The sequence below is a fragment of the Corapipo altera genome, unplaced genomic scaffold (assembly GCF_003945725.1).
Source record: "Corapipo altera isolate COAL_440 unplaced genomic scaffold, ASM394572v1 2, whole genome shotgun sequence".
Taxonomy (NCBI): domain Eukaryota; kingdom Metazoa; phylum Chordata; class Aves; order Passeriformes; family Pipridae; genus Corapipo; species Corapipo altera.
Genome location: NW_020884890.1, coordinates 11,477,479 through 11,495,496, shown reverse-complemented (window position 1 = coordinate 11,495,496; position 18,018 = coordinate 11,477,479). Strand labels below are relative to the sequence as shown.

Sequence of the window (18,018 nt, the reverse complement as noted above, 5' to 3'; positions counted from 1 at the left end):
TTGCAGATGACCCTAAATTGGAGGGGAGTGTCGATCAGCTGGAAGGCACAGGAGGGCTCTGCAGAGGAACCTGGAGAGACTGGAGAGTTGGGCTGATTCCAACGGGATGAGGTTCAACAAGGCCAAGTGCCAGGTCCTGCACTTTGGCCACAACAACCCCATGCAGTGCTACAGACTGGGCACAGAGTGGCTGGAGAGCAGCCAGGCAGAAATGGACCTGAGAGTTTGGATTGATAGGAAGCTGAACATGAGCCAGCAGTGTGCCCAGGTGGCCAAGAAGGCCAATGGCATCCTGGCCTGTGTCGGGAATAGTGTGGCCAGCAGGTCCAAGGAAGTGATTCTGCCCCTGTACTCAGCACTGGTGAGGCCACACCTGGAATACTGTGTCCAGTTCTGGGCCCCTCAGTTCAGGAAGGATATTGAGGTGCTGGAGCAGGTCCAGAGAAGGGCAGTGAGGCTGGTGAAGGGACTCAAACACAAGTCTTATGAGGAGAGGCTGAGGGAGCTGGGGTTGTTTAACGTGCAAAAGAGGAGGCTCAGGGGAGACCTCATCACTCTCTACAACTCCCTGAAAGGAGGAGTGGTGGGTTGGTGTCTTCTCCCAGGCAGAGGTGTCTCTCCAGGTGGGGGTTGGTGTCTTCTCCCAGGCAGCTATCAGTAAGACAAGAGGGCATGGTCTTAAGCTCTGCCAGGGAAGGTTTAGGTTAGATATTAGGAAGAAATTCTTTACAAAGAGAGTAATCAGCCATTGGAATGGGTTGCCCAGGGAAGTGGTGGATTCTCCATCCCTGGAGGTTTTTAAGATGAGACTGGATGTGGCACTTAGTGCCATGGTCTGGTAACCATGGTGGTGTTGGATCAAGAGTTGGACTTGATGATCTCAGAGGTCTTTTCCAACCTGGCTGATTCTGTGATTATATTTTAGATGCTTTGTGTTGTATAGCATTAATATTTGGTATCCATACTTTCCTTCAAACTGGGATATGCTTTCAGCAGGATTTACTTGGCCAACTGTAGATACCTTATATTTATACTTCACTTGGCCTCTCTTAGGTCTCTTCATAGTCAAAGTAGAAGTAAATTGGCATATTTATATTGCAAAGCATTCTTTTCTAAAATAGATACTTAAAAGAGAAAGCGGTGTTATGATTTAAAAGCACATATTTTCTCTCCTTTTTTTTTATAAAAGCAGCTAAAAAAGGTAATTGACTGAATTTTCTGTATCCTAGCTGCCTCTAGTTAAATGAGGCACATATCCAATATTTTTGGCTTCCCACTCTGTCATCCCTCCAGAGCAAGTAATGAAGTGCTGGTATTTTGCAAGGTTTTGTTATGAAATATCAAAGACCTGCTGCCTTTACCATTTTTGATATTTTGTATGTTCAAGTGAGAAACTTTGCTGCATTTTTGAAGAACTATCTGTAGCTGTTTTATTACATATTATTTTTGCCTTGCTCTGTTCAGAATACAGGAGGACACAGCAGAATACATTGCATCTCTGAAAGCTTCCCATCAGAGGGAAGTGGAGAAGATTGTTTGCCAGCATGCAAAGGAGCACTCTACTTCTAAAGTAGCTGAACTAAACAACAGAATTTCAACACAAGAGGTAAGATACAGCAGATGCATTGATTACATATAGATATATCCTGAAGTTATTTCTTTCTATAGTACTGTAAACTTTATCTTTCTTTAAAACCTACTGTTTTAAAAATCAGCTTGTGCCACTGTATTCACAGAATCACAGAATGGCTGAGGTTGGAAGGAACCTCTGAAGTTCATCTTGTCCAACCCCCCCTGCTCAGGAGGGTCATCCAGAGGCAGTTGCTCAGGACCATGTCCAGATGGCTTTTGAGTATCCCCAAGGGGGGAGATTCCACAGGCTTTCTGGGTTTAGTTTTACACACAGTATGAAGGTAGAAGGAGCTATTGCATTTAGATTATTTAAGAACTTTTTTAATTGAGGAAAGTTACTCGAAGACTGAGACTTGTTTTCATATACTATAATGTAGCTGTGTGCTATTTAACAGTCCATGCAGAGGACTATTATCTAGGATGCACACATGTTAGAGGCTGTATCGTTAACACACACATCACTTACACCTGCAGTACTACAATACTGTTTATATTTTTGCCATACTTCTCCTGCATAGTTTTTCAGATGTCATCATGGGTATTTATGTTAATGACCAACGATTTTTAATCTTTTTTGTGTAGGTGTTAATAAAACATCTTCAGGAACAAATCAGTGAACAACAGAGACATCAGGAAGCTCTTTTAGTTTCACAGATACGAGAGCAACTCCTACAAAAAGAGGTATATTTAAATTTGGATTGGGAGTACCTTACTCTAGTAAGAGTTTTCACTTTCATCCTTATAAAGCCTCAAAGAATATATAGTAAAATAAGTCTTAGAAACCGTATCTTTGTCAGTTGCTTCTACATCAATTATACCTGAGAATGCAATATGCTATTTTAATGTGAGAGAACAACTTAGAACAGAAGTAGAACCTTGACCTTTGTTGAATTTATTTTTTTTTGTTATAATCCTTAATTTGTTCGAAAAGTCTGATATCTCTATGAAAGCTGATCAGCAGGTTAATCCAAGCTTTCGTAGCCTCTCCCTTGAGAGTTATGATGGGTAGTAAATGGACCGCAGGACTTTTTCCTTATTGAGAGGATTTTTTATTATTGTTTTCAAGTTCTGTGTTCAGATTAAGCCTTCCTTTTTCAATTCCTTCATTGCCATAAAACTCACTTAGGCAATTATATTCTTGGTTTTCTCCTCCGCTATCTATGAAAGTTAAGGTCTCTTAGGAAGGGAAAGTTAGTTGTAATAGTTCTGAAATTCACTGGGGTTTTTTCTGATCTTCTATTTCTATTAATAGCATATAACCTAAAAATTACATTTGTTCTTATTTTTGCTTTTGGGTTAATGTTGTGTCAAATTGCTGTCTATCTTTTAGCTCAAGTGGTTTTTTTAATGTATGCTTTTGTTATTCTTGAAGTACTGCCAGTCTTTTTGTTACCACCTCCTGCTTAGGAAGAGGATATAGCCTGTCTGAGCATTGTGCCTATACTTAATTCACCATCTCCTTGATGTAAGAACATTACTAAGTTTAACTTAATTTTAATAATACTCTAATCTGCAAGGGCTATTAAAAGCAATTTTAAAAGATCTTAATCTCACTAAAGCCACTCAGTATTTATTTTACCCATGCAAAATTCCACCTCTGCTTGACATATTTATATAAAGTGAGGGTTTGTAGGGGGACAAAAAAGGTGTTGTATTAACTAAGTTCTGTATTTGCAGCATAAAGGCTGAAACTTCAGGTTCATATTAAGAATCTAAAGATAGATGTTTCCCTTCCATATAAAGCTTGTTTCATTCCAGTGATCTCAGTATATATAATAGTTCTTCCTGGGAAAACATGGCAAGAGTGCAGTGAAACAAATATTTTAAATTTGTTTCCTTTATGACTGCTTTACAGATTATTAATGACAGTGATGATTTAAGAGAGTATGACCCCCACTTTACAGACCAAATTCAAAGTGCTGGCATTTAAGGAAATGTAAAGGAGTGTCTTTGTTACAGAAATCATTGCACGACTATACAGACAGAAATGTCTACATGAAGCCTTGCTTTTGCCCTCTAGTGTGATTGCTGTGCTGCTTATAAAATACATTTTAAGCATTAAATGGCTAAATAAGTCGATGTGAAAAAAGAAGACAACAAAACCTGCAAATTGAGTTAGTAATGATAGGGAAAAGCACCATTATTGGTAACAGGATGAAGTCCCCTATCTAAAATGATGGTACCTCAAAAAAGGCATATTTTTTCCTGAGACTTCCTGGAAGATTGTTATTTGAATAGTAATTTCAGAAGTGCTGTTTATGGATGTTTTCCATTTACTATGTACTTCTCTTCCATAACAGCTTGCACACAGCACAGCGTTGTATTTGACAAGGTTCTGTTGTTGGCAAAACACACGGAGCCCATTTTTCCTGGGGCTTTTTTGCCTCATAACATCTTTCCAGCATAATTTTTAAATTATATTTATAGTAAATTATGTGAGATCATGCATCAGCCCTTCCTTTCAATGGGGCAACTTAGCAGTCAAGCAGCAGACACTAACTTTCATGGGCCTTATGAAACGAAGAATTCTGCTCCCAAATGTGGCTGAACTTGGCCCACAGGTTCAAAGCTGCTGGAATAATGGACAGGCAAAAATGCACTAGCATAGGCCATGTTATTTTAGAAAGATACCTTAAAAATGGAAATAATAGAAGCCAACTTGGAGTCACTTCTCAGTAAGAGTGACAACATCTTATGAAGACACAATGCTTCCAGCTACTTGAATTCAGCAGCAGAGAGCCAAGGATGGCTGAGTGCTTGAAGAGGGTTAGAAGTTCTCAAATGTAATGGTTAAGAGGAGCGAAGGGCTGTCATTAAGCATAAAGACTTCAGTGTTTTCATTTGAGTTTACTTTTATACATATTAAAAGTGACCAAAAAATACCTAGGATGTTAAATGAAGAAATATCAAGTTACTTAAAATAGGCAAAAAATGAGAATAAACCAGTAGGACTTTATAAGAAAACTTACCTTATCTTCTGGAGGATGAGGAAATCAGATTTAAGTCATTGGTTGAGTTGATTTGACCTGGTAATTGTTAGACCAAAGCAGGCTTGTAATCATGTCTGTTAGCAGCGTGTCTTTCCTCAATTTAGTCCTTAGAAATACACTGGTACATTTTATATTTGGTCTTTATCCAGGGTGTAAGAAGATCTAATTATAATATTCTCTTTTTTTTTTTTAATGAAGTATAAAAATTGACTGAATACAATCACTTCATAACATTATGAACAAGATTGGATTTATCAAAGAGGACTAGACTTTCATATTCTCAGGCTACTTCTTAGATGTGAAAAATCTTAATCTAAGTCCCTGAACCCCTGTAAAAGCTTTTGAATAAAGAAGATTTCTCTTTTATGTCTTCTGTTCTGCAGCTTTTGAATGGAATGATTAAACAATGCAAATACATTTTGAAAGAAATCTGGTTTATACACTGCATAACACGATAGCAATTTTCATCATTTCTCTTTAACTGTAGGTGACAAAATTGTTGGAAGAACTGAGAGAGGCTAAGGAGAGCCAGAGTCCTGAAATGAAACATTTCTTGTGCCTGGAAAAGAAAATCAAGCATATAGAGACCAGACATGCAGAAAGAGAGCAAGAAATTCAAAAGGTACACCAGAGTATAACTGCATTTATTTCCAAGAGCAATTTATTGGTTTAACTGTAATTTTATGGTATTTGCACAGGCTCATTTAGCTCGCACTGCAGGGAGGGCAAGTACTTTTTCTACAGCCGTGGTTTTCTCTTTGCTGCCTGATGATGCAAGTGAATGTAGATGCAGTCCTGGTCAGCCCATCCTTGGTGTGGTAATTAAAGTTACTTGTGCATGACTTGCATATCAGGTGTGTAACTTCCTTGCAACCTGATCTGAAAAGGCCTTGATATTATTGTAGAGGTCTGGATCACATGACCTCTGGAAGCCCCTTGTATCATTTGCTTATTTCATATTTCAGTTACACAAGGAAAGCAAGGTATTGAAAAACTGATAAGAGTTTGTAATGCAGAGTTTTTTAAGCTGTGATATATTCCTCAATTGAACTGTCATTTTATTTTCTAGTCCCAGGAATGCTATTCAGAAAAGCTGCATTAAAAGTGTAGACACATCTTATAGCATCTAGCTCATACTGGTTTTAATACCCAAAACAATGAAAAAAGGCCTTTATCCTCCAAAAACTAAAAGTTTGTGATTTTGAAGGTTGGATCTTTGTGATACAGTTTTTTGTAGCTTGAATGGGTAAAACAATTTTTCATTGCCTTTTTTCATCTTTATTCTATGTCATGGTCTCTATGTTGATTTTTTTATCTTTCGGGGGAGTTTCTATCATCTGGAAGAAGTTTTCTTTTTCATATAGATTTTTCTTCAACGCTTGTATCACTTAAATATATTACTGTCTTTTGTTAGTATTTTAACTTAGGTTTTACTTAAATATATGAAGTCAAAATAGAGCAGTTGGACAGGAAGATTGTCAAACCTGTAGTACTTAGTCTGGGGGGTTGTTCTACAATTCTATAAGCAGATCTCAAGGAATACACTTTTATGTACACATTTTTTTGTGTGGTAAAGGTTTTATTCTTACACATTTCTACATCTGATATTTCATTTTCTTTCCAAAAAGAGCTCTGCATAAACAAGTCATTGGATTAAGAACAAACCCTGCTGCCACTAAAGATTTTATTATTTTTGTTCATGTTATGTCCTGCTAAAGGCAACTGTAATACAGTTCTTTTTTATGCTATTCATTTGCTTTTGCATAATGTGAGGATTTCTTTACCATATCTGTAAAGTGTTTGCTGCTGCCTATTCTGGGATCTAACTCCATTGAATACCCATAGTATTTACTAAGATATTTTACAAAGTATTGTGTTTTGAAAAATAGAAATAATAGTATACATAATTGCTACATAATTCCATCTTTCCTCCTGCTGCTGCCCTTATTATGTATTAAGCTTTGGGTTTTGTTTATCCTAGTTTTGCACCTTTAACCATCTGCACTGGGGCATCGAACAGTCCCCCAAATGAATGATATAAAAATGAACAATGTAGAAAAGGTAATTGCTGAGCAAGGAATTAACAGGCTATCCTTAGTATCAAACTGCAAATATGATAATTATGCCCTTTAAGTGGTACAGCTTCCCTTGAAGAATCTATTACAATTAATAGCAGTATGGAGATTTTGATACCTTATGACACTTTTTATTTTGTGTAATTTAATAGGATTATGTCAGGGATTCATGTCGAAGTTAATTCAGACTTTTATCTGCAGCAGCATCAGATCTTTGTGACTACAGGACATTTTCTAATAATTCATAGGACTTTTGGTTTTTAAAAGTAAAGTAGTAGCCTACAATATGTCATCAGATTTCATTTGTTTGTCTTGCAGAGCATTCTTTTAATTAGCACTTTAATTTAAATGGAAATGAAAAAAAGCTAATTTTTATTATAGGGGATTGATTTTATGTTATATGCTCAGCTTTATCTTAAATATTCAAACCTTTATTTGCCACTTTGGAGAGGATAAGTTAAATTCTCCTGAGGCTCATTAGTCAATAATCGATTCTACCCTTCTGTCATTAATGGAACTATTTATAGGAATTGATTGCTATCAGAATGATTTTTGCAATATTCAGAACAAATTGTTTCCACATGATGTCAGCCTTTCGCTGTGAGACTCAGCATCAAATATAATGAAGTGGTGTATTTTTGCAAAGGGGCAGTGGTGGCTGAGTACTGGACTAGGAAGTGGCAACGCTGGCTTGCTTCTTATTTACAGGCAACCCAACTAACACATCATGTTACTGAAGCAAGGCAAACCCATGAGGCTCAGAAGTGGCGAAGACTGGCACAGCAGAAGAATCAAGAACTGGAGAAATTTCGAGTGGAATTGGATTCAATATTAGATGTTTTATGTGAACTGCAGAAACAAGGGGTTGTTATTCCTGCACCTGATTCCAGTGGATTCAGAATGATGGACAGCTGCTGGAAGACATGATTAGGTAGTAGTTGATTAGAGAAGTAGAATTTTAATATTCAAAGTTATGTGTAGAAAATGTTATTGAAAATCATTAATGTAACACACATAAATTGAATTGCATTCTGATCTTATCTGTAGTCGTGCATGTCCAAAGGTAGATTTGCATCGAGCAATACTCCAGTCATTTTGTATGTCTTATATTTTGTTAGTAATAAAGTTACATACAATTTTTTTTAAATAATAGGAATATTGAGGTTATTCCATAAATTCAGTTACCACTGAAAAATTCCCTTTTTCAGATACTGTACTTCATGGCTGAATATTTTTAAGTTTTTTTTATAACTTGTGTTATTGTGATTCCTTTGTGAACAATTTGAGTAACTAGCTCAACTACTGAGTAACTATTTGTATGTTTAGTATATAATGAATTTCATTCTGTAGGGCAGGAAAATCATCTTTTTCCAGCATTTTGCTTCTCTCCCTTCAATTCATATAATAGTCCTTCCCTTCTCTTTAAAATCCCTTCCAACTTAGTGAATGATTGGAGGCCTAGAGCAGAGCAGACATTCCCTGGTGATGCTCGGATTCAAACTGTTCTTTGTTTACTTTTCTGGTATTTCCAACTGTGCTGGTCAGAATGATGGCAGAGTGAGTTAGGGGGCAGATTTAAAACAGACTATAAAATACAGTGTGAGTAGTCACTGGTATCCCTTTTAAAAAAGAAGGCCATATTGATAAGGTTTTTACAATGGGCTGTTCAGAATCTGACAGCAATATCTTTATAGACAATCTTGACAGACCAAAGAGGCCAGTCAGATGTGAAGACAGTGTGCTAAAGCTCAGACTGCAAGGATGTGTCAGTGGGCAAATTTAGAGTTAAAATACTGAGCAACTTACAAAAGGGGCCAGAGAAAAAAATCCAAGGAACTACTATTGTCCTTGAGAGTGACAAAAGAGACAAGTATGCTTAAGCAGGAGTAATCCACTACCCAAATACCAAATGTGGATGTAACTTTCTGCTGAACTGACAGGCATCATGGCAGGTAACAAGCAATGTTAGAGACTATTGCCTTCTCCCTCTCCTCAGGCCCTGCTGGAGTTACACACCTGTGCTGTAGAGCAAGTACATAGAAGCAATTCCTGCTGCATCACCAACGTGTACCTTCGTGTGCTAAGCTTTTGGTCTCCTATTTCAAGAAATGGACCCAGTGGAGGCAAAAGAAAAATCATCCCACTAAAAAACGTAGCCTTAGGAATCTCTGAAGCCACAGGGGCCGCCCTGTTCCAGAGGGGAGACTGGGGAGGGAATATGAGCATGGTTATTATACTTGATATATATGAAAAACCTGCTGCTAAAAGGAAGAAGCAGTAAGTTAAAATAAAGAAAATTCAAGATAGGTATTTGGTGGTTGGAAGGGATGGGTGTCCAATAAATCAGTAAATTATTAGTTTGAAGTTTCAGTGCTGCAAGTCCTTAAGAATCCCATAGCACATATATTGAGGTTGTAGCTCAATCAACTATACTCATTTAGGGCAAAGAGAAGATAAAAGCTAGAATGTGCTCTTCAGGTCCCTGTGGTATTGGTTGAAGCTATCATTTAAATCGAATGTGAAATAGTTCAGGCCTGTGCATGTGTATTTACGTGTCATGTTCTTCAGGGACCAGCAGTAAACATGCACTTTCTCTCATACAAGCATGGGACTGAGCATGCATAAGAACAGCAGAGTGTAACAAATTATACCCGAGTGCAAGGTTTATTATTTTTTTTGGCCCACGCACAAGCATGAGACTGTATACACATATATATAGATATTAAAAAAGTTTGGCCAGTTGCCAATTAATATAGTAATCTTGTTTTTTTTCCTATTTAGATATTTTCAGTATTTCTACTATGGATATTTTGATCCTATCTAAAAAATACTAGTGTATGTTCATAAAATGTGTAAATATAATAATGTTTTGTATATAAAATATCAACTCTGTGTAAATACGCTGTATTTTATTGAGTCTGTTTTGCAAATTAAAAGGATAAAATTAAATAATATTGCAACTTACCCTTTACTTCCTGTACAATTTGCTATACATGTAACACTGTATTAAAGTGTATGACCTGAAGTGTGAACTTTTTAAAAATTAGAGCAACCCTTGTGTTCCCAGAGAGGTCAGCTCCTGGATGGGGGTACTCTAGGGCACTGCCTAGGACAGGAATCCGAGGGGGAGTATTTCTGCTTATTGGAAATTCTCTCAAATGTTTAATGCTTAGGTCATCAAAAGAGTGTCTTAGTGTTTATGGCATTCAACACTTTTTAAAAAAATTCTTACACTCAGTTCTCAGCAAATGCTGTTATCTTACACAGTTTGAATTAAATTCTCTCTCTGTCTGTTTTACTGAGCAGGGACAGTATTATTTATCATTACTGTAAGATATAATGTGGTTCATATTGTATTCTTAAATGTATTTATGTAGTTGTACACTCACTGAAGTTTTTAAGGCATTTAGCATGAAGTGAGCACTCCACACAGTAACAGACTCTCTCTGGGCTTGAATGACTGTAGTTGGGGTGTTCCTTTTGGAGAACTAAGGTCCAAGCTTTAAGTTCTCTGCTAAAGTTATTAGTTATTTACTCTCCAGCAGTCTTCACAGTACAGAAAGGGGAAAATACCCTGAAATTGCACAAAGGCTGACAAAACAAGTGATAGCTTTTACTAATTATTTCAGTGAGATCATTCCAGGAGTTACATAATTCTATACTCCTTATGTACGTTTTTCCTCTTCTTGTGCTGTCCTATTTCATCATGCATTTTCAGGAGGCAGCATGATGGATGGATTAAAAGAATCAAACATAATGTCTTTAAATCATTGTTTGATGCTTAGCTGGAATTCTTCTGTTTATAGCAAAGCAGGTGGAGTATAATAATTTCAATTGTCATGTTTGAAGCTTTTAAGAAATCAAGTGAGCAGCTGGCTAGGTGACTCAGTGACCTAGATTACAGAGAATGCATTGCTTCAAGAGAGGTAAACAATGTACAGAAAAGGATCAGATCTCATCATGGCACTTGGGACAGAGACAGCAGCAATGTCTTCCATTTCAGGTTCTCTGAAATACATGTCAAAATTGTTCATGTAGCAAGTTAAATAGGTTATCATGTATGAAGACTTTATTTGATAGCACATAATACATTCTGAAGTCAGCCACTCTATCCCGTATTTCACCTATTTTGGAAAATATAAGGATAAATAAAGGGTATGCTAGCACTAGCTGTGCAAATCCACTTCTGCAGGGAGGGGAGGACCTTGCATCAAGTGCTGCCCTGACTCTTTTGAACACAAAGTTCCATAACTTTGAATTCTAATTAGCCTTTCATAAAGCTAACCACATACCTCTTGTCCAAAAACAAGAAAGCACATGCCTCCAACTCTTGCTCTTGTTGGAGAATGTATGGTAGAAGGTTCTGCCTTCTGCTGTCCTTGCTACTTGTCACTACCCAATGTGGGAACAAGCTGAGTCAGATGCATCTTCATTCAGTTAATTGGAATCAAAAGGGAGTGTTTCGGCCTTGGAGCTGAGAGGGAGTGTGTGAATCAAAACACTGAGTCTGCAAAAAGTCCTGGGAATTCTAGTTAACTGAATGGCAGCAGCAGGCTCTGTTTACCTGAAGAGGTTAATAAAAGGGGAATGCAGAGAGATTTGTGGAGAAATTCCGAAATCGAATTCTCTGTGTGTGTGCAGCCTCATTTCTTCAGCACCCATATCTGCCATACCTGAGGCTAAAGAGTGGCAAAAAATGTGTTACAGTATTCAAGAGTTAAAGCTCAGGTGAATAAAAACTGCATGAGAAACATACATCATTTACTTCACCTTTTAGTCTCAACTACTGTATAGCACTAGATTTTAGTAGTTCACAGTTTTACCTTTCCCTTTCTTTTCTATATTGAGCAGGCATTTTCTGATTTTGCATTTTAGGTTTTGGGGTTTTTTTTAAAAAAAAGGTACACAGTTAAAACTTGTTTACATAGAAGAACATTTTGCAAGTATTCACCTTTGAAAACTGGAATAAATAACCTAATAAGTTCTTACAGAATACAAGACGTTTATGCATGTAGTTATCTTAGAGGAGTTGTCTATCTCTGCAGTTAAATCTACTCATTTATAGTGAGTTTTGAGAAGAGGCTTGAGGCCAAACAATACAAAAACTCACAAAAATTCCATTTTCAAACACCATTAAATTCCAACTATTCATTTTGAAGGATTACCCTGGTCAGAACACTTTCTATTCACTTCATAATAAATGCACTTATTGGTTTTCTGGATAACGATGAGTTTTTTTAAACATGTTATATATTGCCCTTTCCCCTGAGGCAAAATATCTCTGTTAGTTCCTAAAAAGGAAAAAGAAAGGAAAGAAAGCTTTAAAATAACTGCTTTTGAAGACTGCAGAACGTTTCTGCATTTGCCTTTGACTCTAATGCAGAGGCAGAAAGAAAAACTGAATCAGACTGTGTTGCTGCCACTGTGTGTCTGAAGTGGTGTGAGAGCTTTGCAGTGGGGACTGCCAGGTTATTTTTCTGTAAAAAGCAGCATGAAGGACTTTAAAAATAGAAGGGGAAATAAGGTGAAAAAAGTATAACCATCATCGGGGAATAACAGAAGCAGGAACCAAACACTTAAATAGCTTTACAGGATTAATACATGCTTCAGAAGGACACTTAGAATACAATTCAAGTGTGGTGTTAGTTAAGTTGACATTATCTCTTTGTCATTTTATTAAATACCTTTCATCTAGGCATTGTCACCAGCATCCATACACAAAATGCTTCCCCCTTTTCTCCCCAGAGTAGCACTTATACACCCAAAGAAAAGCCACAAAGGTTTAAGGTAGCAGAAGACAGACTTAGGCTAGCCTATTGGGAACGGCAGCATTTTCTTTTTCTAAAATCAGACCTGCATTTTTTGAAACATCTGAAACTTTTGAAATCTCTTCCCCAAAAGGCTTGTCAAGCACTGGAACAGGCTTGCTCGGGGAAGTGGTGGAGTCACCATCCCTGGAGGATTTAAAAAGACACATAGATGTGGCACCTGGGGACATGGTTTAGTTGTGGCAGTGCTGAGATAATGGCTGGACTCAGAAAGATCTTTTTCCAACCTAAATGGTTCAAGGAAACAGTTTTAAATGCTTTTAAAAAACCCTTCATTTCTTGATTGCAGAAGAGAGGGATTCTACGCAGACTTTTCTCTCCTTTAAGCAGCATTTCTGTTTTGAAGCATGGCAAAGGAAGAAAAAAATTAAGAAGAATGGCTCAAACATTACTGAAGGCAGCTCTCTAATTCAGAAATAGGCTATAAAAGCCATGCTTAGTAAAAGTCCCAGAACTTGTTAGCAAGAACAATGTTGAGCTTCAGTTCAGATAGCTAGCAGTTATTTGAAATGCCTCAGCAGGAAGTAGTTGCCACATTCGGAGGCAGATTTCCCAAATTTCTTAATTTGGGAAGAGAACAGTCCACAGCTACAGCCTTCAAACTTGTAGTTAAGCACTTCTGTGAAAGAAGGCCTTTTCTGCACTTGAAATGTTTTACTGGAGATCTTGCAGCCCATGGAGCCGTGCTCATTTAGAACAGGGTTCACTTCACTCTTCTCCTGGAATATTTTCAACAAAAATCTGCTAGTTTAAAACAGTCTCTGCTTTGTTTTAACTATAATCCCATTACTTTAAACAACCAGCAAGTAGTGTAAGAATTACATTTGAAAACAGGAAATTTAGCAATAACTGGTTTATAACAAGGGCACAGAATATAAAAACCAAATATGTTTCCTGCACATTTTTAAATTCTTTAAATATTCAACCCATTCACTACTTATTCCTATCTGTAAGGTGAAGGAAGAATTAATTAATCAGCATTTAAGTGTCTGGAGAATGTATCAGCAGGCCACTACTACATTTTCCCTCCAACACAGACATGTTGTATACAAAGTAGGTCAGTTTCAGGAAAAAAAACAAACAAAACAACAACAGGCACAGTATCTGGCATCCACTTATTTTCATTTCAGTTAAGAATTTCCTGCAGAGCATACTCCAAATCAAGCAAAAGATTTGAACCTGGTGCCTCTGTATCTTCTGTGCTTGCTCTAAAACCGTTTGGTCATTAATTACCATCTTTTGAGGAAAGCTGAAATATAATTTAAGTACTCTCTAAGGTTCAGAACCTTATTCCGTCTCTAAAAAATAAAGGTTGAAACTACACTTATTCAATTCCTTGACAAACCTTTAATTGGGAGAGTAGCTGAGGTTGCAACACCATCCCAATTGAGTACAAAAAGAAGATGGAACAAGCAGAGCTTAGCTTCACATTTGGAGCTGGTGCTCTCAACAGTTCAAAGCCTGCTAGCCCTTCCATGGCCCAGGAATAAAGAAAGGGCTGTTTATAAAGCCAAAAAGTGTAGGAAGGTTCAGCCTATAAGCAACATATAACACCAGCTTAATGTTACATTTGCATGTAGTACCTGCACTGGCAAAAGAAAAATAGTTTTTTTCTTATTTCCTGTGATTTAGCTACTGAATCCTACACTTACTGAACTGGAAGTTCACATCAGCAATTAAAACAAAAAAAAAAAAAAAGAGTCAAATCACGGTCTGTGTTTGTGTGTAGAATACTAATTCCTCATCATCACTGGGCAGCTGTTGGAATGTCACTCTGAAGTACTGTAAGTACAGGCACCAATTTGCATGTGGTGATGGCATTTTGTAAACACTGTAGCCAAACAATTTAATTTGCAAGGTATTCCCTCTGGAAGCTTTGTAAATTGGCTTTAACCTACACCAAAACCAGTTAGGAATCAGAAACTGAAGCTAATCCCAAGCAGATATTTATTGTGCTGCTTAGTTTCAGGCATCGTTACTGGAAGTAGCAGAAGCTACAGAACCTCCCCAGAGGCCGCCTGTTTATTCCTTACTTCAGTCTCACTTTGAGATTTACACTTTTCTTGGCCAAGGAATTTTCATACACTTCCCAGTACCAGGCTCCAGCCTTCACAGTCCTCATAAATTGTTACGGGATCCTTCAGAAGCTGGTCATAAGCAGTCCTTTAAAATCAAAGAACAAAACAAGAAACAAAAAAAAATAACGAAGCAAAAATAACGCTGGCTGGGCAAAAAGTTTAGACCACAGAAAACATCATAATAAAGCATTTAGTGTTTTACTTCTTGTCTAAACTGAGTTCTAGTACAATAAAAAGCACAGCTCTGAAATACCTTCTGTCAAAATAGCAGAAGGCCAAGAAAGGGTTCAAGCTGGACAATCTTTTACCTTAACATAAAAGATTTTTTCAGTCAAGGATCCGATGGGAAGATTGCATGACCAATTTGCTTTCTAAAATGATTGGTGGCTCTGAGATGAGGAGATCATCCTCACCTAATGAAGAGTTCTGCTCAGTGTTCACAAAGTTAGGAATGTTAAATTTTGGAAGACAATGTAGGTCTTCCTCAAACACTCCACTGCTTCTGGGAACCTCCTGGAAGTGGATATTACTCTCCAGACCTGGACCTTTCTGACTCTCTTTTGCTTTGTTCATATGTTCCACTTCATTAATACAGAAATGGAAAAGTGACTGGGATTCTTCAGCCATTTGACGAGAAAAGACCCTCTCAGACTCCAGAGGTCTTCCAAAATCTGCCACAAAGCTATTCATGCGAAATCTTTTTTCAGAAGGCTCTGCATTGCTAGGGAGAAAAAAGAAAAATACAGTAAACATGAAAGTAGAACTATTTGAGTCCTTATCAGCAAATTTGGTGGTTTCAACAACCACTATGATCAGGAAGAAAGGAAACCCTATGGTTTATCTACCACAAACTTTTAAAGCCAGCAATATTGATTATTTTCTGCTGAAGCTATTTTAAGTCTTGATTTTTCATGATAATTTTCCATGGGAATAAGTTAATGCCAGCACTCTTAAATGACACTTCCAGTAAATATACTGTAATAATCACGTCACTGAATGAGCTTAGAAATACTCTTCAGGATTTCCTCTTGATATCAAGTAGTATCAAGTAAAAACATTTTTTTAAATGGCTTATAAGAACACTTTGAGAAAAAAATCCTTGATAGATAAAATCTTTCTGAGGCACAGGCAGCACTGCTCTCACTAAGGCATAGCTTGAGTACTTGGTTGTCCAGACATCAAACCATCTTTTCTCCCGACTTCAGTCGATGACATTCAGATTTACAAATTAGAAAGGGCTGGAACTAAAGACTGCTTCAAAGATTGACAGTCTTAACAATTCAGGCACACAGCCCAGGAAGGACAGTGAAACATATTTCTTTGGAGTTTTCTATATAAATCTTAGCTCAAATCAGCACCAATCTGCATGGACTTTGCAGGAGCCATAAACACGTGGGGGTGAGAAAAGCTCAAGCTAGATGGAAGTCATACAGTAATACATTCTTTTTGAGGCTGAATTTATATGCTATCATCACAAAATGCAAGTTATTTGCATCTGAAATGCAGAAGAGGTATTCAGAGGATGAGCAATGAAAATCTAAACATATTCTCAGAATATAAAATCTGTTAAAAAATCATACTGTTTACATCTGAACATGTAGCAAATGACACTGGAGTCAGATAATTGGACACCTAAAGGTGCACCCAGCACTTAAGAGTTTTTCAGAAAAATGCTGTAATTTAATTCTCTGAAGCCTGCAGTAAGAGATAAGTGCCTACATGCTTTTGAAAGCCTCAGATGACACCTTTAGAAATCTACCCTTAAAACCTTGGAGTTCACAGAATGCCTACCATTAGTCTTTCAGGCATAGTTAACCTTAAAGATCTCTGCTTCTTAAATGCTAATTTACTTCCATTAGATGATAGAATCCTGTCCTAACAAAATCACTTCCACTAGCCTTCAAATCAAAGCAGTTCTCTAGTTTGTCAAAACTGTATTGGCTCATCCTGCATGTCAAAGTGAAGCACGTAGAAGAATAACATTTAAACTGATGCAAGACAGACCAGTAACTAATAATCTACTGTATACACACCAGGATGCAAACAGACTGGAATAATTTTGCAGTAGCCTTCAGAACTGACAACTGACATTTATATCTTTGTAATGCAATAAAAAGCACCACTATATGAGTCTCCTACATAGTTTTGCAAATCTGTCCCAAGAGTTTCCATGCAGTACTGTGGCACAAACAGGGGAGGTGGCAAATAAGCACAGAAAGAAGAAAAAGCACTGTAAGCCTAGGAAGAAGTGACTGCAGAAGAAAGCTTAAAATGCATCCACTAGAGAAGTAAAATTTCTTCATAGGTGGAGAAAGTGCTTTATAATCCAGTGAGCTATGAAGGAGCAAAGGCTGACAATGCAGAGGGGCACACAAGACTGGCAACAGCAACCTAATCTAAATGGAAGAATAGAAGATGTTTCTAAATTTTACAATGACCCAGAATGCTGAGGACATACTATAAGGAATAATCCTGTGTTCATGAGCAGGGAACACGTGGTCTAATATACAGTGATATTTTTGGATTCTGAAATTCACAAACACAATCTCAGTATTTTGGAGAGGAATTTTTTTTTAACTAGACTAGAAACTTGCATAGTCTTGCTCATTACAATATGCAAGAACACTTCAGCAGATACCTTTTCAGAACACTTAAAATAAGAAAAGCAGCCTCAGAAATCCTAGTTTTACTGTGGAAGGGAGCACAGCCACCTGGACGATCAAATTCCTTTTGCAATATTTGAGCCAACACAACCCCCTGAGTTCCAAAAGCTGCCAACAAGAAAGCAGAAAGGTGAATGACTTATTCAGGGAGACACCTTGAGCAACATACATACTGAAAACCACTCAAAACAAGCAGTTGCCAGTGAACTTACCCAACCTCCCTTTTATGGGAATCTTCCAGCCTATGATGCTGGGTTCTGGTCTGCTGGACTCAGCATTAAGCTCTCGACTCTGCCCACTGGACTTGAGTGCACTGTCAGGGTACAGACCATTTTGCCCAGTATATCATTCTAACAGAAGCATACTAGATTGGGACTGACATTTGAGATTCTTCTATAGTTTAAATATCCCTTCTCTCAACAGTCTCTGAAGTGAGGTACTTGGGGTACAAGGGGTACTTGGCAAATGATGGAAAGGAATAAGGAGCCAATCCTCCAAAACAGCAGTATCCTAAGGGGAACTTGGGCTTCTGAACATATCCTTAGTAGCAATCCTGAAGTGCTACCCTGAACCTGAGAAATCTCCCTGAACAAGTATTCAGCAAAAACATACATATATCTGTAGAAGTTTTTGTTTCAATGAGTCTGCATTTCTCTGACAGGGTTTCACCTTAGAATCCTTAACCAAAACCAACTGATTTCTTGGCGAAAAAAAATTCTCTGTCATTTTTTTACTGCGAGTAGTGGTACAAC

General features: G+C 37.4%; 2 protein-coding genes across 18 annotated transcripts in view; one reads left to right on the top strand and one right to left on the bottom strand.

Annotated features, from left to right (window-relative positions):
- Positions 1-9,722, top strand: part of CEP162 (centrosomal protein 162) — a 46,279-nt gene extending 36,557 nt beyond the window's left edge. For 6 of the 7 annotated variants that reach the window (XM_027644768.1, XM_027644766.1, XM_027644767.1 and 3 more), the window contains 4 exons: positions 1,465-1,606; positions 2,215-2,313; positions 5,110-5,244; positions 7,406-9,722. In XM_027644768.1, coding sequence (XP_027500569.1) covers positions 1,465-1,606; positions 2,215-2,313; positions 5,110-5,244; positions 7,406-7,624 — 595 coding nt within the window. In that variant the 3' untranslated portion in view covers positions 7,625-9,722. Of the gene's footprint in view, positions 1-1,464; positions 1,607-2,214; positions 2,314-3,004; positions 3,098-5,109; positions 5,245-7,405 lie in introns of those variants that run through there. The other variant, XM_027644771.1, reaches the window with a different exon arrangement.
- A 1,868-nt stretch (positions 9,723-11,590) lies between these two features.
- MRAP2 (melanocortin 2 receptor accessory protein 2) overlaps positions 11,591-18,018 on the bottom strand; it is a 35,202-nt gene continuing 28,774 nt past the window's right edge. For 9 of the 11 annotated variants that reach the window (XM_027644774.1, XM_027644773.1, XM_027644778.1 and 6 more), the window contains one exon: positions 11,591-15,324. In XM_027644774.1, coding sequence (XP_027500575.1) covers positions 14,931-15,324 — 394 coding nt within the window. In that variant the 3' untranslated portion in view covers positions 11,591-14,930. The remainder of the gene's footprint in view (positions 15,325-18,018) is intronic. The other 2 variants (XM_027644782.1, XM_027644780.1) reach the window with 2 other exon arrangements.